Source organism: Punica granatum, chromosome 1, assembly GCF_007655135.1.
Source record: "Punica granatum isolate Tunisia-2019 chromosome 1, ASM765513v2, whole genome shotgun sequence".
Classification (NCBI taxonomy): domain Eukaryota; kingdom Viridiplantae; phylum Streptophyta; class Magnoliopsida; order Myrtales; family Lythraceae; genus Punica; species Punica granatum.
The window spans coordinates 27447411-27474227 of record NC_045127.1 but is presented as its reverse complement, the minus strand read 5'-3'; the positions used below and the strand labels follow the sequence as shown (position 1 = coordinate 27474227).

Below are 26817 nucleotides of genomic sequence, written 5' to 3'. Positions count from 1 at the left end.
TGCCAGGCCGAAACCCGTGGAAAGCTGTAAAATGCCAAGCCGAAGCTCGTGGAAAGAGGTAAATTGCTAGGCCAAAGCCCGTGGAAAGCGGTAAAATGCCAGGTCGAAGCCCGTGGAAAGGCCGAAGCTCGTGGAATGCTGTAAATTGTCAGGCCGAAGCCCATGGAAAGCTGTAAATTGCCAGGCCGAAGCCCGTGAAAAGCAGTAAATTGCCAGGGCGAAGCTCGTGGACAGCGGTAAAATGCCAGGCCGAAGCCCGTGGAAAGCGGTACATACTAGGCCGAAGCCCGTGGAAAGCAGTAAATGTGGACGCGAAGTCCGTGGACGCAGAGTTCGGAAAGCAGTAAATGTGGACGCGGAGTCCGAAAAGTAGTAAATGTGGACGCGAAGTCTAGAAAGCTATAAATGCAGACGCGAAGTCCGTGGACGCGGAGTCTGAAAAGCAGTAAAGGTGGACGCGAAGTCCGGAAAGCAGTAAATGTGAACGCGAAATCCAAAAAGCAGTAAATGTGGACGCGAAGTTCGGAAAGTAGTAAATGTGGACGCGAAGTCCGGAAAGACGTAAATGTGGACACGAAGTCCGTGGACGCGGAGTCCAGAAAGCAGTAAATGTGGACGCGAAATTCGGAAAGCAGTAAATGTGGACGCGAAGTCCCGAAAGCAGTAAATGTGGACGCGATGTCCGTGGATGTGGAGTCCAGAAAGCAGTAAATGTGGACGCGAAATCCGGAAAGCAGTAAATGTGGACGCAAAGTCCCAAAAGCAGTAAATGTGGACGCAAAGTCCGAAAAGCAGTAAATGTGGACGTGAAGTCCGGAAAGCTGTAAAGATGGACTCGAAGTACTGGACACGAAGTCCGGAATGCAGTAAATATCGCAGGTGTTATGTTGTGGGGACGCGACAGATCATTTACTAATATGGGACACTATTCATCGACAGATCACCGGAGCGTCAGAAGATATCTAATATGGGACACTAAAAATCCCTCTTGGTACCAAAATGACCAATGGCACCTCCGAGCGCATTTGAGAAGCCTCCTGCTTAAGCCGGGGCACTCCTGAACATTTGCAGACGCCTTCCTAAAGAGGCTCCTGGGACGCCCGATCCGCGGACAGGTAAACGGCACCCGAAAACAGGCCTGCACACACCCAAGGACCACCAGGACCATGGAATAGGATTCAGACTGCGTTTCGGGGTTCATCTTGGTCTCCCGAGTGGATCCCGACCCGGGAAAAAAGGGTCATTTTCTACAGAAAGACAAAGCCGGAAACCCTTTTAATAAATCGTCAGTGCACGAAATTTGCGCCAATCAATCCCAAGGACCTCAAGGGCTTGGGAGATAAACCCCGATCGCATTGCATAATCCATTTAGGTTTCCCGAGTACCATTCCAGTAACAAAAGGGCCCCTTTCACGGGGAATCTTGTGCTCAGAGCTCATTCGGGAAAATGTTGACATCCGAGCTTTGCACCACCCACTCCCAACAACCCCTAGGGGCTAGGAAATCATTTCAGTTCGGACCAAGCAAGTGATACCGATCTCCCGAGTGACGTTTCAATGGTCACGAACGCCTCCCAACAAGCCTTCGGGACTCATTTTTGACAAACGGAGATCACAGTGGTCTCCGATCACATCAGAACACTCGGGAAACACTGAGAAAGCCCCGTTCGCGGATTCCTAGATCATCTCCGGTTATCGATCTCCAGCTGGGGTCGGCGAGTAAACCGTTTCGCTCAATGCGAAAAATAAACCGGTGCCAGCCTTACAACACGCAGAAGTGCAAATAGGCGTCAGAAGCGGACAACTTCGCTCCGATCATCCAAACGGAGTAAAACCAGCTTTCGAGTCCCCGAGTCATCCGAGCATTCGCTTTCAAGAAGCAGGTCAATATTAGGCTCATTAAAACCGTATTCGCGTGCACATTGATAATTCGTCGTTCAAGCGAACCACGTAAATCGAACGCACGATCAATCGAGCCCCGAGCTTCTTCCATCTTTCTTCCTAGTCAAGTGGGACCCTTGAGCTAGCCAAGCCGAGCCAAGCCAAGCCAAGCCGCAAGCCATGGCTCTACTCTAGAGTTGAGCCAAATGAGCCTCCACCATACATTTCAAAATATCTCTTACACACTTCCCATCCATCCTTCCATCCATCAACTCTCATTTCCCTTCTCTTCCTTTCCCCACACTCAACAAGACAACTTCCCCACCCTAATCTTCCCTTCAAAATTCGAAACCCCTAAGCACCCCCCTCTAATTGCACTTAAACTCACTAATTTGGCTCATTAAGGCATCCTATAAATGCCTAATTGCAAGACACTTTAATCACAACTTAACTTCCATCATCTCTCTAGCTTTCTCACTCTAGGAAACCCTCTCCGAGCCCTCTCAAACTTCAGCATTTTCCAGAAATCGCACAGCCAAAGCACAGCCCGGTTCCAAGGCCGTTTTGCCCGAAAACTCAACCGTTTTCCGGCGACCGCCACCCAACCTTAGCCAACTTCAACCAAACTTCATACCCCCACATGTTTTCGACCTCCCGAGTCCATTTCCAAGCTTAGATTTTGCATTTGAAGATTCCAGTCCTGCGAATCTGAGTTGTACAGAAATAGCGCCCGTGAGCCTTCTCGGGTCCTAGTCGGGTTCCTAGGCGCGCCGTTCCTTCCCACGACTTTGGCGAGTCGTGCCATCACTTCCTAAGGGTTCCTTACAACCCTCACTCTCCCCCGTGATGAGGTGGTTGCAGGCTAAGAGCCGTTCAACCGTGCACCACCGCCATTTCCCTTTTTTCTCCCTTCATAGATTTTTCCAGTTTTTTACCAGTTTTCTTTGCATCTTTCAGAAAAATCTACATGTCCAATCCTCATGAAACCACTGCAGGCATGATCCTCAGTCAGTTAAGAGTCCAATGCCACTGATCTTGCATCAAAAGACCACCGGAAGCCTCCCGTAGAGTCGTTTCTTCATTGGGTGCCAGTTGGGTTTGTTCCTCTGGTTTTCTTTTCTGACCCGAACTTTGCAGGAACATACAGGTCAGCTCAGGTTGTACCTCGCTACGAGCCACCTATCACCGTGATCCTCAGTCAGTTAAGAGTCCAATGCCACCGACCTTGCGTCAAAAGACCACCGGGAGCCTCCTATAGAGCCTTTTCTTTATCGGATGCCAGTTGGGTCTGTTTTGCCCCGACTGGGTCTGTCTTTTTTTACTGATACGACTTTGCTTTTGATTTTCGAAAAATCTATGCGACCAATCTTCACGAAACCAGTGCAGGCGTGATCCTCAGTCTCTTGGGAATCCAACGCAACCGACCCCGCGCGAAAATTCCATCCCGATCAACCGGTACAGCCCCGACAAGCCAAACTGCCAGTCGGGTCTGTTCGACTGCACCGATTTGTGTCTGTTCATTCCAGCCGAGTCTCCCGACTCCCTTTGCCACTTCTCCGACTCTTTCCTCATGTTCCGATGCTATATAAGACTCCTCTGCGACTTAGAGAAGCTAGGTTCTTCGATATTTGTTTGATAAGGGGTTTTAAGGCATTTAACGAGTCGAAATGCATGCAAATTTACATTTTTACCTATTCCCATGCAAGCTTACGTCGTTCACCACATTGCATGTTATTATAACGCATGATTCCCGTATTTTAGACTCCTATTGCCGTATAATATGCATGTATAATGAGAAATGGCTCAAATCTAGGGGAGTGAGGCCAGCATGGACTCAAGAGGACCACGGAGCCTCTCGGCCGAACCACGCGTGGTGAATCGTGAGCCTCCTTGGTCCTCTCGGGTCCATGACAATCTCATTCCTCCGGATTTAGTCGTTTCCACATTCGTAATGTTTATTCATGGTCGAGATGTGTCGGCATGATGAGAAATGTCCGAGATCTAGGGGGGAGAGGTCCCGTGGATCGGTTGCACCAAGGGAAGCTCACGGCCACCTTCCATGAAGGGAAACCGAGATATCCCTTGGTTCACCCGAGGCCACGGATCTCTCGTTCCGTGATGTTGGATATTTCTCGTGATTTACTTCCAATTTGTTATTGAATGAGCCGATGCCGCTTTATTATTTTCTTTAAATATGACGTTTGTGTTTGTATTATGTGTTTGTTTGCACAATCAAGATCATCGCGGTATCGGCTTCATAAAAAGAATGTTATTGACGTGCTTGACGTGTTATGCATGCAAGAAATTGCTCGAATCGACGTAAGAGACCACCCATGATTAAAGGCGGGTCAAGGAGACCTCTCGGCCTAGTCCTTTGGAAGATGGTCGAGTGCTCCTCGACCCTCCCCGGGTCTAGGATGGTCTCCTTCGTCGCCTCGGAATCATTCCTTGGAATTGAGTGCAATATATTCGTACTTTATCGCTAGCCATGTATTAGCTCCATGATAGATAAGTTAGTTTTGGACGATCATCCGTTAAACCCTTAATACCTACAATATAAAATCATTACTACCGAATAATTTCACAAATGGGAGAAACGGGACGTATCATTTGGTTAATTAAATCACTTGGACTAAATAATTGGATAAATTGATTGTCAATTCGTAAACGCATCGATGGTTCACGGAATGGCGGAAATGTCATTTTCTTTAAAAGCCTACAATTTCAAAGCATCGAGACGTGTGACGCGAATAGAATCAGTGTCTAGCGAGTACTCGCATACTATGACTCGAGTCCGGGCCCAATTTGAGGCGGCTCAAGTGGATATGCGCGAGTCCTCTTTAGACCTCTTCGTGTCACACGATCTTTAATTTATATGTGAACTACACACGTTCTACCACTCAAAGGCATAATCGTCATTCCGTGATTCACCGATATCCTAGGCATTAGGGAGTCGAAAACACCTCGATCTATGGACGAAAAGGGGCGGCCCGTTCGGGCGCGAGTTTCATTCGTACGGTCCATTCCGTCCACTTTCGGTGTTTCTATCTCCCTATTGTAGATTCGGTGGCGGGCATCTTCATTTCTGTTGCAATACACCAAAAACCGGATTAATCATGCATCTGACTTAATCAAACATTAGATAACGGATAGGCGGAATGCTAGATTCTAATCTAGAGTCAAAATACGAGTTTGGCAAATTCGGTGAAACCGTAGTGACACCATATCCCAGCCCACCTCTTTGTTTGCCTAGGTTAGATACATTGTTTGCTAATCAACCCCGGTTAATAACTGATTAAATCACGTACATTCGGCCTAATATACGACTTGTCTGTATTTATCTGCATTTGTCTGCATTTGTCTGTTTTTCATTAGTTTTATTAGTTTTCTTCTATTTTCTATTTGCTTTTGCTGATTTGTCACTGCTCGGGTCCAAACCCATAGGTTATGTAATACACGGGGTCCAACGCCCTAAATCACCGAACACGAGGTCCAACACCTCCTAACTCACTAAGCGCGTGCAACTCGAGTCCGGAATGGGATCTAGCCTCGAGTCACCATCACACTCCAAGTATGGCCTATGTGGAAGGCGATTTGGATTGGATGTGTGAATCGCGATTAGATATCACCCGGGAGCTCGATCAGTCCAACGGTTTCAGTAAGAATCAATCGATTCTTCTATCACCCATCGGTCCGATCGGACCGAACCCCCGGCTCTTTGAGCCCACGTTGCTTTAATTTATTTATCGATAATTCAAAACACACGGTGAGCCGGAGCGGAATATTGACCCAATGCGAGCTGATTGGGGATTCGTTTATTCAATTGTAATTTGTATTTCTTTGAGAGTACATTGTAAGGAACTTTATCTGTACATTCATTTGTAAGGATACCCCAATCAGTGAACGAGAGGTCCGAGCGCAAAATTAATTGAATCGATTTGTTTATCTAGAAGGCAAGTAAATTTAATGTTTCATGGTTTCGGGTCACACGGGGAATCGACCACCATGGCTCGATGAACCGTAGTTAGGATAGCGAGCCATTTCTTCGATGCGCGAACTTACTTTCCTTTTGGATTCCTAATTCGAATCAATTGATTCACCGACTTTACAGTGTCAAAACGGGCGAGTCAAGTGCAACCCTAAATCACGCGGTAAATAAACAAAACGGCAAGCCTAGCAAGCTACAGTACCGAAAGGGCATGCGGGATATAGGCCCGCACGTAATAGAACCCCCGTATTCGAAATTTTCGGTTCCGTACGATCATTGCCTTAGCATTTAGGTGTACCCCGTACCCCTAGACCTGGGCGACTTAACGGCCCTCGACCTACGGGTCGTAAATAGTAAGTGGCGACTCCTTCTCACGCGCGTCCCCACGGGAAGGTGGATACTCCCAAGCCGCGTTGCATAGGCGCGCACACGCGTGCCCCGACGAGATTAAATTCAGGTGCGCACACACTTGAAAAGTACATCAAGACCTCTAAAGCACTGCTCGGGAGGTCTAGATGAGTTGTGTGATTCATTCCGACGATTCCACGTTGAGCCTTGGGAAGGCTAGCACTTTGTAGGGTAGGCTTCCGGCGTCAAGTTTCCGTAAAGAGGACCTCCGGATATGCATTTCATTGAGAATGGCCATTTCTGCTCCTCGGAGGTTACTCGGGTAACTGAAAAGCTTTTTGCTGTCTGTTTTGTCCAATTGCGAATGTCCGCTAGAGTTTTCGGGGCAATGTAGTGTGAACTTCGTTTGCCGTAATTCCGTCAGACCAGTCTCTAGTTATGCATTTCCAAAGAGGGGTATGCCCGTTTTATCACTCGGAAGTCATTTGGAGTGTCTGTGTGGCTTCCAAGAGACAATCTGAAACATTGCTCATGCTCTGTATGCTTGTGGGGGCATGGCCGTATCTGACATTTGAAATTAACTTTTCTCCAAGAAACCGGCATTTTTGGACTTCCACTGAAAAGTTGTCTGTATACAGAAAGTTGTTATGTATAGAGCAGATGATTTGCAAAATGCTTTTGAAGACACTTTTCATCTGTTTGGCACTGATGTGGATTTTTGGAGTCCAATATTGGCTATCTTCCGATTGTCGAGCGAACTATCGAAAAATAGGACTGTTCGTGTGAACTTTGGAAATGCCGGTTTTGGACGTTGTTGAGCTTTCTAGTCACTCTGTTGCTTTTTGATGACCCCTAGAGTCCTTCTGTCATATGCATATGTCATCTGCTCGATTTTGCCAACTTGAGGATGAATAGTGATTTCTTGTTCTGTTGAGCCATTTTTCTATATTCTGCTCAAGTCGTGGCTTGGATCACTGCTGATAATGTAGTTTGAATCGTTGAGCCAAAATGGAGTGCTGACAGCTTGCCCCTCTTTGACTGCGTGCTCGAGTAGAGGATGCAGCCAAAGACTTCAGAAGCACCCCAGTTTGATGGCAATGATCGATATGAAACTTCCGATAATGGTCTTCTCCTTCTTGCTTTGGATATGCGGGATGTTGTGCCTAAGAGAAGTGAGGTGAGATGTGAATAAGTTTAGCAGCAAACAAGTAGAGTGCATGCATAAAGAAAATTGCAGTTGACGGGAAATGCTTTGTTTAATTAGAAATGCGGAATGCCAGGTTTAATGAAAAGTGCTGAGCTTAATGAAAGGTGCACTGCGTTCCTGAGAAGGTGCACGCCAATTGAAAAGTGTATTACAGAAATAAAAGGTGCACTGTATTCCTGAGAAAGTGCTCGCCAATTGAAAAGTGTATTGTAGAAATAAGAGGTGCACTGCGTTCCTGAGTAGGTGCACGCCAATTGAAAAGATGCATTGCATAAATAAGAGGTGCACTGCGTTCCTGAGAAGGTGCACGCCAATTGAAAAGATGCATTGCAGAAATAAAAGGTGCACTGCGTTCTTGAGAAGGTGCATGCCAATTGAAAAGATGCATTGCAAAATAATAGGTGCACTGCGCCCCTGAGAAGGTGCACGCCAATTGAAAAGATGCATTACTGAAATAAAAGTGCTTTTGCAAGAGGCATGGGCGCTTGCCCAATAAGTTGCTTGTTGCATGGACGCTTGCCCCGGGTTTTTCAATATGCACAGGGCGCATACCGAATGAACTGCATGGTTCAAAGGCACCTACCCAGTGGACATGCGGGGTGCACGAGCTCTTGCTCGGCGGGTTGCAAGGTGCACTGCTTTCTTGAGAAGGTGCACGCCAATTAAAAAGTGCATTGCGAAAATAAAAGGTGCACTGCGTTCCTGAGAAGGTGCACGCTAATTGAAAAGTGTGTTGCAGAAATAAAAGGTGCACTGCGTTCCTGAGAAGGTGCATGCCAATTAAAAAGTGCATTGCAGAATAAAAAGGCTTGTTGAGAGTAAATGCAATTGCTGGAGGGTTGCGCGAGGTGTGGAAGGAATCATTGTGCTTCATCCATCCATAACCATAACCCTGTGTGTGTTGCGAACAATGCTGTGACAACATGCTTCGTTGTTTGTCATCTGCTTGCGACGCAACTGAATGTGTTGAGTGCTATCCTGAAGGATTCTCTTCGAATTAAGGCTGGAGTTCTTGGCATAAGGCAGGCATGCATTCGTCAGTGGAAGAGACCCTTTGGGGTTTACATCCTGAGACCTGCATGTGGGACTATGGGAGCTAGCAATAGTTGTCAGTCCAACCATATAGCCATAATGGAGATGTGCAAATGAGTCTAAGTAATAATGCTTTAGGGATTTTGGATTTGATGACCATTTGAAGGGGTGGCCATGGCCCGCAAGATCATGATTCGAAAGGAAAAGCTTTTTGCAGAACGAGTGTGACCTGTAGAATTTACATAAAGGTGAAGGGAGGGATCTTTGGGATCCTCCAGATCAAGGATACAACGATTCGACAGCATTTCGAAACGTGTCTCATGCTCAAAGAGTCAAGGAGAGTTTGCTTGCGTCGAAAACTACAAAACCACTACTCTTTGCTACTTCACATTGAGTGTAGCTGTTCTTTCATGGTCAAGCTGCCAAAGGTCCCCTAACTTTTGCCTAGGCCGCAGGATGCGTGACGACCTAGCGGGGTCTTTTCTATTTGACATTTCCCTCGTTTAGAGCTCACCTTTTGCTAGGACCGCCTTGATTGGGTCTGATCTCACCTCTCGATTCCTCTAAGTTTTGCCTAGACCGCCCTTTGTGGGTTTTCAGCCTAGCGATGATTTTGCTTCATGCTCTCCTTTTGCCACGGTTCCCCTTTGCCGGATTTTAAACCGTGCCCCTCATTTCCTAATTTTTGCCTAGGCCGCCTCAAAGAGGTTTTCAACATAGCGGGAAATTCACACTTTTTCTCTCAAAAGAAAGGAGTTCGGAGAAAGGGAAAGAGTCGAAGAAGGGAATACATGAGTGAGTGAAATTAGATGTACTGGGGATTGTGTATGCGAAGAAAGATAAAATGTAATGTTCATTGCGAAAACACCTGCAGTGGGGTGAGAGAAACACCATCAAGGATAGTATTTCTTAAGAGCATCAGCATTGACCGGAAGAGCATTCTTGTTTCCGTCCATGTTGTTAAGGATGATTGCCCCTCCATCAAAGACTTCTTTGACAATGAGGGACCGTCGTACTTGTAAGCAATTTGCCCCTGGAATTTAGGGCGATGTGTAAGATTTTCCGCAAAACGAGGTCGCCAGGGTTGAACTTGCGGGGACGGACCTTCTTGTTAAATGCTCAGGCCATTCTCTGCTGATAGCATTGACCGTGGCACGGTGCTGTTAGCCTCTTCTCGTCGATGAGATTAAGTTGTTTGTAGCATTGCTTTGCCCATTCTACTTCCTTGAGCTTGGACTCGGCAAGGATCCACATGGAGGGAATCTCGACTTCGACTGGAAGAACAGCTTCCATGCCGTAGACCAAAGAGTACGAGGTTGCCTCGGTAGACGAGCGAATAGATCTCTGATAAGCCAAGAGCACGAACGAGAGCATCTTATGCCAGTCCTTGTAATTCACCATCATTTTTCCGATGATTTTCTTTATGTTCTTGTTCGCCGCCTCCACCGCGCCATTCATTTGTGGACGATACGGAGAGGAATTGCGATGTTGGATTCTGAACTGTGCACAGAGCTCATCAATGAGTTTATTGTTCAGGTTCTTGGCATTGTCAGTGATGAGAGTCACAGGGACCCCGTAGTGTGCAATGATGTCGTGCTTGAGGAAGCGTACCACGGCTTTTGCAGTGACTGATGCAAGAGTGGTAGCTTCGATCCACCTAGTGAAGTAATCGATTGCTACCAGTATAAACAAATGTCCATTGGATGCTTTGGGATTGATAGGACTGATCATGTCCATACCTCACATTGAAAAGGGCCACGGAGCTGCCATTGGATATAGCTCGTTGGGCGGTGCTCTGATCTTATTTTGCATAGACTTAGCATAGGTGACAGTGCCTGACATGCTTAACGCAGTCAGTCTCCATGGTAGACCAGAAATAATCCAATCGCATAAGTTTCTTTACTAGCATAGGCCCGTTCATGTGAGGTCCGCAGTTTCCTTCATGCACTTCTTCCATGAGGCATTGTGCCTCATTTCCGTCGACACACCGGAGTAGTGTGGCGTCGAATGAATGGCGGTAGAAAGTCTCGCCACTCAGGAAAAAGTGTGCTGCGATGCGTCGGAGAGTTCTCTTGTCATGACGATTAGTGAAAGCAGGGAATTGGCCAGTTTGCAGCAAATGCTTGATGTTTGCATACCAAGGCTCTCCATCGACAGCCTCGATCATGTCGTAGTGGGCAAGGCCCTTAGCAATCTCAAACTCGAGCGGCTCGATGAGATTCTCTTTCGTAATGCTCACCATGGATGCGAGCGTTGCGAGTGCACGACAAATTGGTTCTTCATGCGCGGTGTGTATGTGAACGAGATATTCTCGAAGTTCTCGGTCAACTCTTCGAGGTACTCGTGATACGGCACCAGTTTGGGATTCCTCGTCTTCCACTGCTTGAGCGTCTGAAAGATTGTGAGCATGGAATCTCCAAACACTTCGAGCTCCTTGATTTTGAGGTCGATCGCCGCCTGCAAACCGAGGATACAAGCTTCGTATTCGGGTATGTTGTTGGTGCAGGGGAACTCAATCTTCGCTGCAACAAGGAAATGACGCCCCTCATGGGATATCAGCACTGCGCCAATACCAGATCTAGTGGAATTGACTGCGCCGTCAAAGTACATCTTCCATCCTGGAGTCTCCTTCTCATCACTCACTTGGAGGATCCCTTCGTCTGGAAAGTTCGAGTTGATCAGTGTGTCATCATCGATCGAGAACTCTACTAGATGATCTGCAATTGCTTGGCCCTTCACTGATGTGCGCAACACATACTCGATGTCGTACTCCATCAGTTGGCAACGCCATTTTGCTATGTTCCTCATGGAGGATGGACTGCCGAGCAGATACTTCAAAGGATCTGTCTTTGATAGTAGGCGAACAGTGTGGTAGAGAGTGTATTGCCGGAGTCTTTGCATGACCCACACAAGTGCGCAACACATTTTCTCTATCTTAGGGTAGTTGGACTCCCCTTCAGTGAACATTTTTCTTATATAATAAATTGCTCGCTCTGCGTGAGAGGAATCGTCCTTTTGCCCTAACATGTATCCGATGGATTGTCGGCGTACTGTTAGGTACAGGATGAGAGGACGTCCGATGAAGGTGGGACCAACACCTGCGGCTGAACTAGATATGCCTTGACTATATCAAAGGCTTTCTAACAGTCGTCATTCCATTCGACCGCTGCATTTTTGCGAAGCAGGCAGAAGAGCGGTTGGCATTTGTCTGTCAAATTTGCAATGAAACGCGCAATGTAATTCAACCGTCCTAAGAAGCTCCTTATTTCGTGCACTGTTGATGGAGGGGGCAGTTCCATGACTGCTTGATCTTGTCGGGGTCGACCTCAATGCCCTTTTGACTAACTACAAACCCTAACAGTTTCCCTGACTTGACACCAAAGGTGCACTTTGCCGGGTTGAGTCGGAGCTTGTAGATGATCGAATAGTCGTTTGAGGTTGACCAGATGATCTTCACCTTCTTTGAACTTCGCAATCATGTCATCGACGTAGACCTCTATCTCTTTATGCATCATGTCATGAAAGAGAGTGACCATCGCCCGCTGATAAATTACCCCGGCATTTTTTAGACCGAAGGGCATGACTTTGTAACAGAATGTCCCCCACATGATGATGAACGTTGTTTTGATCTTATTCTCCTCGGCCATCTAAATCTGATTGTATCCAGAGAAGCCGTCCATGAAGGAGAATTGTGTGTGACGCGCTGTATTGTCCACCAAGACGTCGATGTGGGGCAGCGGGAAGTTATCTTTAGGACTGGCGCTGTTGAGGTATCGGTAGTCGATGCAGACTCTAACTTTGCCGTTCTTCTTTTCCACTGGTACAATGTTCGTTACCCATTCAGAGTAATTGCATACCTCCAAGAATTCTACATCTACCAGCTTGATGACCTCCTCCTTAATGCGGAGAAGGAGGTCGGCTCGTTGACTCCGTAAGTGTTGGCGTTTGCGCGGAAATCTTTCAGTATCGAGTGAGAGGAAATGCTTTACGATTGAAGGGTCTAAGCTTGGCATGTCGGCATAAGACCAAGCAAAGACCTCTTGATACTCTGTCAAGAAATTGATCATCCGGGATCTTTGTGCAGGTTCAAGACCCATCCCGATCCTGAGGGTGCGTGGTTCTTCTGCAGTGCCTATGTTGATCTCTTCGGTTGGCTCGACTAAGGTGAGTTGGTAGTTTTCGAGACGGTGCAAACTCTCCTCTATCTCAGGCACGGTACCAAAATGACTAATGGCACCTCTGAGCACATTTCAGAAGTCTCCTACTTAAGCCGGGGCACTCCCGAACTTTTGTAGACGCCTTCCTGACGAGGCTCCCGAGACGCCCGATCCACAAACAGATAAATGGCACCCGAAAACAGGCATGCACACACCTAAGGGTCACCAGGACCAGGGAACAGGTTTTAGAATATTTTTCAGAACTCATCATGATCTCCCGAGTAGGTCCCGACCAGAAAAAAGAGTCCCTTTCTACACAAAAACATAGCCGGAGACCTTTTTAACGAATCGTCAGTGCACAGAATCTGCGCCAATCAATCCCAAGGACCTCAAGGGCCAGGGAAATAAACTTTGTTCACACTACACAAGTTATTTAAGTTTCCCGAGCATCGTTCCAGTGGAAAAGAAAAAGCCCCTTTCATAAGGAATCTTGCGCTCAGAGCTCATTCAGGGAAATATTGATGTCTGAACTTTGCACCACCTACTCCCAACAACCCCCAAGGGCTAGGAAATCAATTCGGCTAGGACCAAGCAAATCATATTGGTTTCCCGAGTGACGTTTAATGGTCACGAACGTCTCCCGGCAAATCTTCGGGACTTGTTTTTGACAAACAGAGATCACAGTAGTCTCCAAACACATGAGAACACTCGGGAAGCACTAAAAGAGCCCCATTCGCGGATTCCTAGGATATCTCCGGTTATCGGTCTTCACCCAAGGCCAACGAGAGTCAACCGTTCTACCTAATGCGAAAAACATGCCAATACAAAGAATACAGCATGCAAAGGCGCGAACAGGCGACAGAAAAGGACAACTTCACTCCAATCATCCAAACGGAGTGAAATCGGCTTTCGAGTCCCCGGGACGCCCGAGCATTCACTTACACAAAGCATGTCAATATTATACTCATTAAAACCGTATTTGCACATGCATTAATATTTCGTTGTTCAAGCGAACTACGGAAATCGAACGCTCGACCGATTGGGCCTCGAGCTTCCTCCAGCTTTCTTCTTAGCCAAGTGGGACCCACGGCTTAGCCAAGCCAAGCTTGCAAGTCACAGCAGCCACGACTCAATCGCAGCAGCCACGGTTCACCTCTCCAAATTTGGTGACGCAACCCTTCCAAGCTCCCCCATCCACACAATTCAAATATCTCTAACACATATCTCCCATCCATCACCTCCCATCCACTTTTCCCTAATTTCCCCCACACTCTACCTTGACATTTCCCCTCCCTAATCCTCTTCAAATTTCAGTAGCTACTTAAGCTCCCCTTAACCCCACTTAACTTTGCTTAATTGCATCATTAGAGCCTCCTATAAGTTCTCTTGCATCATTAACCTTAAACTCTACCATCCATCCTCTCACTAGTTTTCTCACTCTAAGAAATCCCCCCAAGTCCTCTCAAACTCCTCCCAATTCTGGAATTCGTCCAGCCACCCCCTAGCCCAAAGCCAAGGCAAAATTGCCCGAAAACTCAACCGTTTTCCGGCGACCGCCCCTCAACCCGAACCAAACTTAACCAAATCTCTAACCCCCCATGTTTTCGACCTTCTAAACCCATTTCCGAACTTAATTTTAGCATTCAAGGCCTCCAACACATCGTTCCAGTATGCAACCAAAACAGTGAAGAATCGCCCCTCTTGGGTCCATCTCGGGTCCTAGACGTGCCATTCCTTCCCACGACTTAGGCGAGTCGTGGCATCACGTTCTAAGGGTCCCTAACAACCCTCACTCTCCCCCGTGAAGAGGTGGTCACGGTCCGAGAGCCACCTCACTGTGCAAGACCATACTTTCCTCTTTTTCTTCTCTTCGAGTTTTTCAGTTTTATCTCACAGTTTCTTCTTGGATTTACGGTCTCTTCGAGTTTGTGCACGTTATGAGCTGATCTCGAACATCAAGAGCAGTCTCTTAGGAGTTGAAGGAGCTCGAGCTTGCTTGGTGCTATGGTCAGAGCCATCGGGCCGACCCCATTGTTCCCCAACTGCCGTTGTTGCTCCTTCTCGGGTACCTACTGCCCTTGTCGTCCAGCCGAGTCTTCCGACTCTCTAAGCCACTTCTCCAACTATTTCCTTGCATTACGAGGCTAGGAATAACTCCTCTACGACTTAGAGAAGTTAGGTCTTTGATCCTTGGTTGTTGTGGGAAGATAAGGTGGTTAATGAGTACGTTGCATGCAAGTTCCGATTTTTATATGATTCCATGCAATCCCATGCAATTTCGTGCAATTTTATATCATTTTTCACGTTCACATGCCATAGGAATGCATATATCATGATGGGAAATGACCAAAATCGAGGTGGGATAGACCGTCATAGCACGGTCGAACCATGGAAGCTCACGGCAAAGTCCCAAGGTAGGGACCCGTGAGTTTCCTTGGTTCATCCAAGGCTAAGGTGGCCTCTTCTCCCCCGAAATTAGTTGGTTCCCATATTTTTACATTCATTAATCGCAGGTAATATGTTAAAATGACGGGAAAGGATTAAGATCGTGGTAGGAGAGATCATCTTGATCCGTTTGAACCATAGGAACTCACGGCCATTCCTCATGGGAGGTGGTCGAGAGTTCCCTTGAATCACACAGATTCAAGAAGATCTCTCTCACTTCGAAATAAATTGGTTCCCGCGTCTTCATATATTGTCATTATATGAGTCGATGCCATTTTATCGATTTCTTTAAATACAATGTTTGTGTTTGCATTATGTGCTTGTTTGCGTATTTAAGACCATGTTGGCATCGACTTTATAAAAACGTGTGTCATTGTCATGCTTGATGACCTATGTGTGCAAGAAATGGCTAAAACCGACATAAGAGGCCATCCATGACCCAAGTCGAGTCAAGGGGATTCTCGGCCCTCCTCCTTAGAGAGTGGCCGAATGCTCTTTGACCTCCCTTGGGTCGGGTGTGGCCTCTCCTATCGCTTTAATGTTTGATTATTGGAATTGATTGCAATTACTTTTTTGTTTAATCAATAGTTTCACGTTAGTTTGTATGGTAGGCGCATTAATTTCGAACAACCATCTCATTAATCCATAACAAATGAGGTTCGAGACCTCAATTATTAAACCACTCCACAAACGGGAAATGGGACGTATCATTAGGTTAATTAAATCATTCGGCTTAAATATATTGCGTCAACCGGCTATCAATTTGTAAACGCATCGATGGATCACTAAATGGTTGAAATGCCCTTTTAAAATCCACAATCTCGAAGCATTGAGGTGCGTAACACGAATAGAATTAGTGTCTAGGGAGCATCGCGTGGTATGACTCGAATCTGGGCCCAATTTGAGGCGACTCAAGTCGAAGTATGCGAGTCCTCTTTAGACCTCTTCGTGTCATGCGATCTCAATTTTTACACGCGCACTTCACATGTTTTATCGTCCAAGGGCATAACCATCATTTCGTGATTTGCCGATATCCTAGGCGTTAAGGAGATCGAAACACCTCGATCTATGGGTAAAAGGGGGCAATCCGTTCGGGTGCAAGTTTCATTCGCATGGCCCATTCCATCCACTTTCGATGTTTCTATCGTCTTACCGTAGATCCGGTAGTTAGCGTTGTTATTTCTGTTACAAAACACATAATACCGAATTAATTATTCATTTGACCTAATTAAGCAATAGACAATGGTTAGGCGGAACTCTAAGTTCCAAATCTAGAGTCAAAACACAAGTTTGGCATATTCAGTGAAACTGTAGTGTCATTTACAGAACAAAGTTTTAAAATCAATTCACACACGCATAGTCGGCCTAGCACCGCATCCTAGCATGTTCTTCTACTTGCCTAGGTTAGATGAATTGTTTGCCAATTAGCATCGGTTAATAATCGATTAAATCACGTAAATTCGGCCTAATACATAATTTGTCTGTTTATCAGTTATTTGTCTGTTTTTATCTGTTTATATCAGTTTTTACCTGTTTTCTTATGTTTTCTGCTTTTATTTGTTGATTTGTTGCCGCTCGGGTCCGAACCCATAGGTTACATATTTCACAGGGTCCAACGCCCCAAATCATCGATCATGGGGTCCAATGCCCCCCATGTACACCGAGCGCGTGCAACCCGCGTGCGGAATGGGGTCTAGTCTTGAGTCACCGCTTTACTCCGAGTAGTGTCTAAACGGAAGACGACTCGGATTGGGTGCGTGAATCGTAGCTTGACAATCGCCCGGGAGCTCAACCGTTCTCACGGCCATGTTGAGAGTCAATCGACTCTTTTACTGTCCGTCGGTCCAGTCGGACCCGACCCCCGGCTCCTTGAGCCCGTGTTGCCTTAATTTATTTATCAGCCATTCAAAATCTCACGGCGAGCCGAGCGAAATATTGACTCAATGGGAGCCGATCGAGATCCATTTATTGCATTTGTTGTATTTTGTAATTATTCGAGAGTACACATTATGAGGACATTTATTTATATGTTCACTCATTTGTAAGAATCCCCGATCGGCGAGCGAGAGGTCCAAGCATAGGACCGATCCAATCGATTCACTTTTCCGAAAGACGAGTAGATTCAACGCTTCCTGGCTTCAGTTCGCACAGGGAATCGACCACCATGGTCCGACGAATCGTAGCGAGGATAGCAAACCGATTCCGCGATGTGTGGACTTACTTCTCTCTTGAATTCTTGACTCGAATTGATCGATCCATCGAATTTACAGTGTCAAAACGGACGAGTCAAGTGTAACCCTAAAAGCAAGCAGTAAATAAATAAAAAATGGCGAGCCTAGCAATCTAGAGTACCGAAAGGGTGTGCGGGATATAGGCCCGCACGTAATAGAACCTCCGAATTCGGAATTTCCGGTTCTATACAAACCATTGCCTTAGCATACTAGGTGTATCTCATACCCCTAGACCCGGGCGACTCAACGGCCCTCGACCTTCGAGTCGTAAACGGTAAGTGGCGATTCCTTCTTACGTGTGTTCGTCTCGCGTCCTCGAGAGGTGGACACTTTCAAGTCGCGTTGCATAGGCACGCGCATGCGCACCGCTACAAGATTAAAATTCGGGTGTGCATAGCTTGGTGACTCCACTGGGGATACTTAGAGGGTTCGGGCTCGATCCGACCATTTGCTTGCGTGCTTACCGCGTTATTTACCGCTTTCATTTAAATTCCGCATTTTATTCCAACATTTACATACGTGCATGCATTTCGCATCATTTAGCGGGTTTCTAGGTACCTCGTCTGAAATCCCACGGACGCCAAAATAGGAAGCTAGGTTAGTCAGAGGTTACGAGTAAGGGAATGGATCGAGTCGGCTATGCTACTGAACCGGCCCCCAAAGATCCTCACTCGGTTTCAAGGAATTCACACCCTTGTACCGGGAACCCCTATCCATAGTTAGTGGTTATCTCAGTAGAACCGAAACCATGCATAGACAGGGAACGTCATGCTGGACCAATTTAACCTTCATGCCGATAACCGACCCAAAAAGTCGAGTCCTTGAGTCGGCCCATAATCTTTTTTAGGATAGGCCTTTTGTTGTTTTTTTTCTTCATGAAGAGCGATGTACATTGTAACAGATACAGTTATAATCTATCTTTCCGCACCGCATACATATTTTCAAAAACAACTTAGGACATTACATTGGTTCGATTTTAAACATTGAACCAACGTTTCCTCCATTTAGGTAAGAATGGATCGTTCGGCTCCTAGTCTCAGGCTCGAATCATTCACACCCCCGGGTTGAAAGATCATACGCATCCGGAGAATGTTCCGCCCAGTTGATCGCGCCTTCATCCAACTCATCATAGGGGACTTGGTGAGGCTCGTCGAATGCCCCGTTGACTGGATTTTCTTAAGAATTGCCGTCGAATTTTAGAACCCCTAACACGCGGTGTTCAACTTCCAAGGGACTGAGCTGACTCCTACAGTTGAAGAGTATGCGGCGCTCATTCAGAGGCCCATGCCTACTACATGAGGAATCCTAGCACCTAACCCATTCGCTCTAATTCGGAGCCAACTCTCAGCTCTCTTAGGCTTGTTAACTCAAGAGGTCTAATGCGAACTTCAAGATGGGTGGGATCACGGTATGAGAATCACATGGCTCCTGAACTAGACACACCTTCACGCACTACATGCCGAAGCAGAATCCTACCAACGCGGTGCCTGCCATGGGTTTTTTCTGTTGATCTTCGGCACTCTCTTGTTTCCGCATTCCCCAAACCTCATATAGATGGGGCAGTCGCCCAAGTCGTCCTCCAGGCGGTAGGAGGCCATAGTTACGTTGAGGCTTTGCTAGCCGAGACTGTTCGGTCTCTTGACTATGGTTGAGAGGTTCGGCGCGGCATGATGAGAGAATTCCCGTACCTCCTGCAGATTTGGCTCCTCCCGCATATCCGACCGTTCTGCTCATCGCATCCATTCTCATACCTCACCGATGAGCGCTCTTTGATTGAGCGACTGATTCCGGCTTTCCGACTACCCGAGCGCAACTTCTCAGAATGGAGACATTTCCTAGAGGAACTCACACCCACACAGTTTTTGTGGGCCGCACGCTGGAACCCCGGTGGCCCTATGATTATGGGATGCCCCGAGATCATAGGAATTCCCCTCCTCAGTCACTTGGGAAGCACACTTGTCTTCCCTAATCGAGCGATCAGGCAGCTCGGTGGTCTGCAAGACATTCCCGCCGAAGCGGACCGTCTACCTTTTTGATTCCAGTGGGCCGATTCAGCATCCTTCGCACCGGATAGGTTTCTACGAGTTCGAGAGTTTCGCCGACTGTGGGAAACACGCATCACACAGGAACTTTACTTCCCCGAGCACCCTACTGACGAAGAGCGGGCGTTCTCCGCCACTTCAGCATATGTGGCTCAGTTCTACTCGTCGGACTCGATACCCGTGCGCCGGACCCAAACGGTTCCGATTCCGCGAACCCCCCTTGCAGTCACTCTGGAAGCCAAGTGCTTCGCCCAGGTGGCCATGCGTGCGGAACTACAATCCATTAGGGAGGAGCGAGATGGGCTCCGCGGCGAGCTCATGGACGCTCGCTCAGAGGTTGCAAACTACAGAGAGCTCCAGAGGGAGTTAGCTCAGACGCGCGGGAAGGCCGCGAACCTAGACCGGGAGATAGCAAGCTAGACCGAGCGTAACGGGATGTTGGTTTTATGTTTATGTTCCTTTCTTTTAAATGTACTACTTTTGCAAACCATGAAACTCAAGATCAAACTCACGTAATGGCATTAGTGTTTAAAACTCATGCATCTCATACATCTCTCTCTGTACGGACCCGAATGTGGACTCTCGTCGGGGCCCGCATGCGCGCTTTTGGATCGCGCGGCTTGGGAGTGTCCACCTTCCCTTGGGGATGCGTGACGGACATGCGTGAGAGAAGGAGTCGCCACTTATCATTTTACGACCCGAAGGTCGATGGCGGATAAGTTACTCGGGGTCTAGGGGTATGGAACACCTAGTTGTTGTTAAGGCAATGGTCTGTGCGGAACCGAAAAGTCCATGTTCGGGGGTTTATGTTACATGTGGGCCTATATCCCGCACGCCCTTTTGGTACTCTGGTTTGCTAGGCTTGCATTTTTATTTTATTTACCGCATGAATTAGGGGGCACTCGACTCACACGTTTTGACACCGTAAATTCGGTGAATTAAACGATGTCGATTGAGAAGCCGAGAGAAAAGTAAGCCTGTATGTCGGGGAATAGGTTCGCTATCTTTCGTTACAGTTCATCGAACCATAACGGTTGACTCCCTGCGTGAACCGAAACCACGAACTTTGAGGTTTACTTTCCTATGAGCAAACGTTGAATCGATTTCGATTAATTCTACTCTCGAACCGTTTGCTCACTGAATGAGATTCTTACAATAACAAATTTACAAATAACTCCTTACAATGTGCTCTCAGAATAAATACAATAAATTACAAATTACAAATGATTGAACCCCATTCAGTTCGCTTTCGGTTAATATTCCTCTCGACTCACTGTGAGTTTGGGAAATAACCGAAAATGCAATTCAGTGGGCTCTCAGTGAATAGGGGATTGAACCCCATGAGTGATGTTTAGGGCGTTGGACCCCGTGATTGATGATTAGGGCGTTGAACCCTAATATTGTTTGGCCTAAGGATCAAGCTCGATCCGCATGGCAAACAGGTGCAGAAAGATAACAAGCAACAGGTAAATAACAGACAATGTGTTTGTATTCACCGAATGTACGTGGATTAGCAAGTTTATTAACCCAGGGGTGTTTTTGCAAGCAAATGCCATATGCTAAGCAAAGAATCATGCATAACATTTTTGCATTCGGCTTTGGTTTGAGAACCTGACATATCGAGTGTCCGTAGTCAAGTTTCGTGTGTGTGGATTGTTTTTACAGTGATTCGGTGTTGTGACACTGAATTACCACTGAATTAACCCAACTCGTGTTTTGACTCTAGATTTGGAACCTAGAGTTCCACCTAGCCATTTTCTAGCATTTGGTTAAGTCGAGTGAAATGATTAGTCAGGTTCTTGTAATTTTGATGCAGAATACCCAACTGACATCTTAAACGATGCTAAGATGACGGCAAATCACAAAATGATGTTCTTGCCCTTGATTTGAAAGTTTGTTTTTCAGAAAAGGAAAACAACACAATACGGATTTGAAAGTATGAGGGTTTTGAAAAGGGCGTTAATACCGTTTTGTAATTCGTCAACGAGAGTTACAAATTAATGTCCAATTCGTGTAAAGTTGTTTAAATTGAATGAATTAACCGTGTGAACGTCCCGATTAACCCGTTCGTGGAATTAATGTTTAAGGTTATTGCCGAATGCATTAATTATGAAAACGATTTGTGATTCGACGACCAAAATGAATCCATAATGATCAAGGATAATTCGGTTAAATAACCAATAATACCCTTATAACCGAATGGATCCGAATGATTCCTCGATACACAAACCCATGCATGTTTGTTTAAAAAATGGTTTTAAACGATGTTTTAACATGGGAATCGTGGAGACATCGAAATTACAATTTTATACAATCCGAGAAACGAATTAAACTCGAGATGAGGAAATCATTCTTGATCCAAAAAAGGCCAAGAAGCCCTCGGCTTCACCTTGTCAAAGATGGCTGAATACTCTCATGGCTCAATTCAAATCACAAATGATTTCCTTGCCTTGGTTTAATTATTTTTCGCATGCTCAAACATCAAACACGATGAATAACACGTTTTTGACAAAATCCGATATTACCATGATTTGATTAACTCATTTAAACATGCAAACATTCACCAACAAGTTATTTAAGGAATCGATAAAATAATATCGGCTTCATGCATGCAAGAACAAAAAAATAAACTTGGAAACTAACTTGGATCTAGCTAAGGAGACCAATCTTAACCCGAAAAGAGCAACTTAAGTCTCGGCCATCTCATTTAGAGACTTGACCGAGAGCTTGCTTGCCATTTTCGGGTCGGGATGGTCTTCCGTACGACGATCCAAACCATTTTCCAACATGCTAGCAAGTTATAAGGCAGTAAACATGCATAACATAACATGAAAATGCATAAAAATTACATCTTGCAAGTTAAACATGCATAAAACACCATAATACTCCATAGCCATGCAAATAACGTAAAAGGTTCTAACTTCTCTAAGTCGAGAATGTTATACCTTGCCTTGGGATACAAGGAAAGAGTCGTGGAAGTGTTCGAGAGTCGGGTGACTCGGTGGAACGCTTGGAAGAATGCTCGGGTGCAAGGGCATGCACGTTCGGGGAGCTAGGCGCACGGGGCGTGCGACTGGAGGGCACAGGAGGCATCAGGCGCTCGAGCAGGCGCGCGGGCGTGTGGGTGTGCGAGCGGGCAGGCACGCGGGCGTGCGGGTGTGCGCGCGGGCGCACGGAGCGTGCGCGGGCGCTCGGGCTGGCGCACGGCTGGCACTGTTCACCCGAGAGTGACGATTCTTCACCCAAGATGCACTAAATGACTTGAAACAATAATTTAAAGACTTCAAATGGAAAAACCAAATTCACCAATGAACTCCATGGGTCCAAAATGAGTGGGATATGGAGTTTGAGAATTTTTGAAGTTAAGTCGGGATGATGAACACCGGCTTCCGACTTAAGAACGCAAGGCTCTCTTTGGATTTTTTTTCGGTTTTCTTCTCTTTTCTTTCTAAGTGCTAAAACTTGCTGGTTCTTGAGTGTTCTTGGCTATGGAGTTTGAGAGGATTTCTTGAAGGAGAAAGCTTGGAGTGAGTGTGCAAGAGGAGAAGTTAATGACATTTGGACAATATATAGGAAAGCTTAAGTGCAAGATTATTGAAGAAAAGTGCAATTAGGGCCATGGATTAGTGGAATCCGAATTTCTTAATCAAGATAGGGATGAAGACTTCTTCCCTTGCATTGATGAGGAAGAGTCAAATGCATTGATGGAGATGGAGTTGATGGCTTGAGTGTTGAATAGAAAGACTAAAGATATTTTGGGCTTAGAGTGCATGAGAGGGAGAGGATGATGCCGAAATTGTTGGGGCAAAGGGGCGGCTGCCCTTGGGCAGCCCGTGGGTCCCACACCCCGTGAGGAGAAACCGGGAGAAAGATCGGGTCTCGATTGGTCGCGCATTCGAAGTTCGTGGTTCAAATTGAACGTCGAATTGTCATTGTGCGCGAGAAAACGATTTATTCGAGCCCAAGATTGGCATTTTTCATGGAAGAATGCTTCGGGTGCGTACGAGGCTCGGAAGCCGGTTTTGCTCATTGCAAGTGACCAGAGCAAAGTTGTCCGCTTCTGATAGCATATCTTGTGTCTGCATCTCACGTTGGTCATTTTGTGCTCCTCGGAGGTTACTTGGGAAACCGTGAAGGGTTTTGCTGTCTGTTTTACCCAATTGCGAATGTTCGATGGAGTTTTCGGGGCAATGTAGTGTGAACTTCGTTTGCTGTAATTCCATCAGACCAGTCTCTGGTTATGCTCTTCCGAAGAGGGGTATGCCCGTTTTGTCGCTCGGAAGTCATTCAGGGTGTTTGTATGGCTTCCAAAAGACAATCTGAAGCACTGCTCATGCTTTGTATGATTGTGGGGCATGGCCGCATCTGATATTTGGAATTAACTATTCTCCGAGAAACCGGCATTTTTGAACTTCCACTGAAAAGTTGTCTGTATACAGAAAGTTGTTCTGTATAGAGCAAATGATTTGCAAAATGCCTTTGGGGGCACTTTTCATCTGTTTGGCATTGGAGTGGATTTTTGGAGTCCAATATTGGCTATCTTCTGATGATCGAGCGAGCTATCGGAAAATAGGACTGTTTATGTGGTATACTGAAAATGCCGGTTTTGGATATTGTTTAGCTCTCTAGTCGCTCTGTTGCCTTTCGGTGACCGCGGGAATCCTTATGTTGTATGGACATGTCATCTGCTTAATTTGTTGACTCGAGGATGAATAGTGATTTCTTGCTCTGTTGAGTCTTCTTCTGTATTCTTGCTCGAGTCGTGGCCTGAATTACTGTTGATACTGTTGTTTGGATTGATGAGCCAAAATGGGGTGCTGACACTCTCTTTTATTGTTTTGCATTTACTTTTCCCCGAAATTATCAATATTGTACATACACTTACACACTCACGGAATCTAGGTACTAATTGCCAGCAACCTCGCACCAGTATCCCACCTGCCTGCGCATAAGAATGGCATAGGAAAATCAGACTGGAATTCCCGAAGAGGTCAACCCACCCGTGTTGGTCCATTCTCAACCACCGGCAACCCGAGCAACATTGCCACCGAATGCCGCAAGAACAGTACCAACCTAATCGGGGCCACCCTCGACATATTTTCCACCACCACCAGTATACACGCCGCCTCCACCGACGATTCAGACACCACTGCTTGTCCACGACGCTGCTCGCATCGCCGCACTCGAAGATAATGTCGTGACGCTCCAGGGTACTATCGACCTAATGGCCACCAACATGGCCGAAATGATGGCCTTGCTACGAGGTCTGAACCGCACATCTTCAAATTCCACTCCGCCTGTCGCGCATGGGTCAATGATCGATCCTCCTCCTTGGGCACCGCTGACCCTTGCGCCAGAAGGCGAAGTCGCCGCCCTCGCAACTGACCACCCCTATTCATCAATAGGCACATGTGCTAGCGGTTCAGCTAATTGATTTCTCCTGTCTGCAGCCCACTGTTCCAGCGGCCGCTTCACTCCCACCTATGACGATTCCCGTGCCGGATCCAATTGCGTTCGCGCCACCTCCTCTATCTGTACCGGCCCCAGCTACAGTTTATATTGTTCCCCCACCGACAGTTTTCCCGAAGCCGAGTGTCCCTGTTCCGGCTTCTGCCCAAACTACGGAGTCCTTCCCCTTCTCGACTCTACAACCCCACATCGACCTCCCCTACCAAGCTCCACCTCCCATGAACACCACTTTTCCAAAACCGGGCATGCCAATCCACGCGGCCCCCTTTGCCCCACCAATACACTTCTTCCCCGAGGCGGAGACCGAGCAGGAAAGGAGGATGAAGAAGATGGAGGAGACCATCAAGGCCTTCCAAGCCAGTGATCTTCGTCATAGTACGAGCTACTTGGACTCATCTCTCTTCCCCGGCATGCAGTTGACCCCCAAGATCAAGGTACCCGAGTTCCATAAATACGATGGGACCAAAGACCCGCGACATCACCTCCGCCATTACCCCGCGAAGATGCTCAGTTATTGGGATTACGAGCAGTTCGTGGTCGCCTCTTTCCATGAGAGTTTATTGGGACTGGCCTTGAATTAGTTCATGTCCCTTTAGGGCGAAGACATCCCCACTTGGGCTGAATTATCCAGGAGATTCGTTGAGTAGTACCAATACAACATAGAGACACCTCCGCCCTTCCTCAAATTAAGCACGATGGAAATGACGGAGGGGTAGAAATTCGAAGACTACGCCACAAATTGGCGTTTGGAGGCGGCAAAGCACTTTCCCCCGATTTGCGAGGCGTAGCAAATTCGGATGTTCCATGGGACCCTCAAAGGAGCCTATTACTCGCATCTTATGGGCAACAAGTCCACTTTCTCGAAAATGATAATGGCCGGGAAACAAGTGGACCTCGGCATCAAGTTTGGGAGACTCGAAGGCCCGACGAAAGGAAGAGGAGAGGAGTCATCGAAGAAGACCCTTGCGGAGGTGAGCGCTTCCGGCGGAAGAAGGGGGAAAGAGGTCTTGGTTAACGCTGTTAATCTAGCGCACCTGGGACCTCAACCATATTCGGTGAATTTCAAGCCTGTACCGCCTGCTATTCCCACTTACACTCCGCCGGCATCTCACTATCAACCTCAACCTCCCGCTCAATCGATCTATTACTCGGCCCCACCGACTCCACTTCCAGCTTGCTGCCTCGCAACCCGTTATCCACCACTATACCCCTACTCCTGTTCAAACCCCGCAGTACAGACCCCCCAGCTTTGAGAACTCCTTAGCCGACACAAGAGGTCACCACCCAGGATCAGAGCAAACACTGCGAATATCATCAGGGCACGCCAAGGCATACCCTCGATAATTGTTGGAGACTACGAGAGAAGATCCAAGAGATGATTGATGCCAACAAACTCTCGTTCAACGCTATCAGACCCCCGAATGTGCAGGCCAATCCCCTCCCTGATCATGGATCGAGCGTAGGGCCTTCCATTAATATGATAAGCATCTACACCGTAGGGGAGGACGAGAGCGAACAAGACGACCCTTCCCCCTTTGTGATCGAGTACATCCCCATGGAAGCCACGATCGAGATCACGGAAGTTAGTGCCTCGCCTACCCCGTTTATTATAGACATCCCCACCTAGGAGCCATACTCGGACAGCAAGGTCCTGTGGGCCTACAGAGAGGACGACGGGAGTCTCGAGCACCCGTTCAGCGTCATGGGCGTTACGCGTTCGGGTCAGGTATACGAAAATCCGGAAGCCGTGAACAAGGAAAAGGCGCCTGCCACCGTAGTCGGGGCAATGCCTGATGTTACGCCAATCCCGCTGAAGAAGGTAACCGAGGAGGAAGCTGAAGCATTCATGAAGATTATCAAAGCGAGTGAATACAAAGTGGTCAAGCAAATGGCCAAGTCTCCGGCCCATGTCTCACTACTCGCTCTTCTCCTTTGCTCGGAACCACACCGAGAAGCCCTCCTACGGGTCCTGATGGCAGCGCAGGTCCCCAAGGAGACGGCCCCGGACATGATCGAAG

At 47.1% G+C, this 26817-nt stretch overlaps 1 protein-coding gene across 1 annotated transcript; it reads left to right on the top strand.

The window, feature by feature from the left end:
* The first annotated feature begins 12181 nt into the window (after positions 1-12181).
* LOC116204853 (pollen-specific leucine-rich repeat extensin-like protein 1) lies at positions 12182-25380 on the top strand. The gene is made up of 3 exons (XM_031537191.1): positions 12182-12225; positions 12300-12369; positions 24781-25380. The coding sequence occupies exons 1-3, from the start codon at positions 12182-12184 to the stop codon at positions 25378-25380; spliced, it is 714 nt and encodes a 237-aa protein (XP_031393051.1).
* The last annotated feature ends 1437 nt before the right edge of the window (positions 25381-26817 follow it).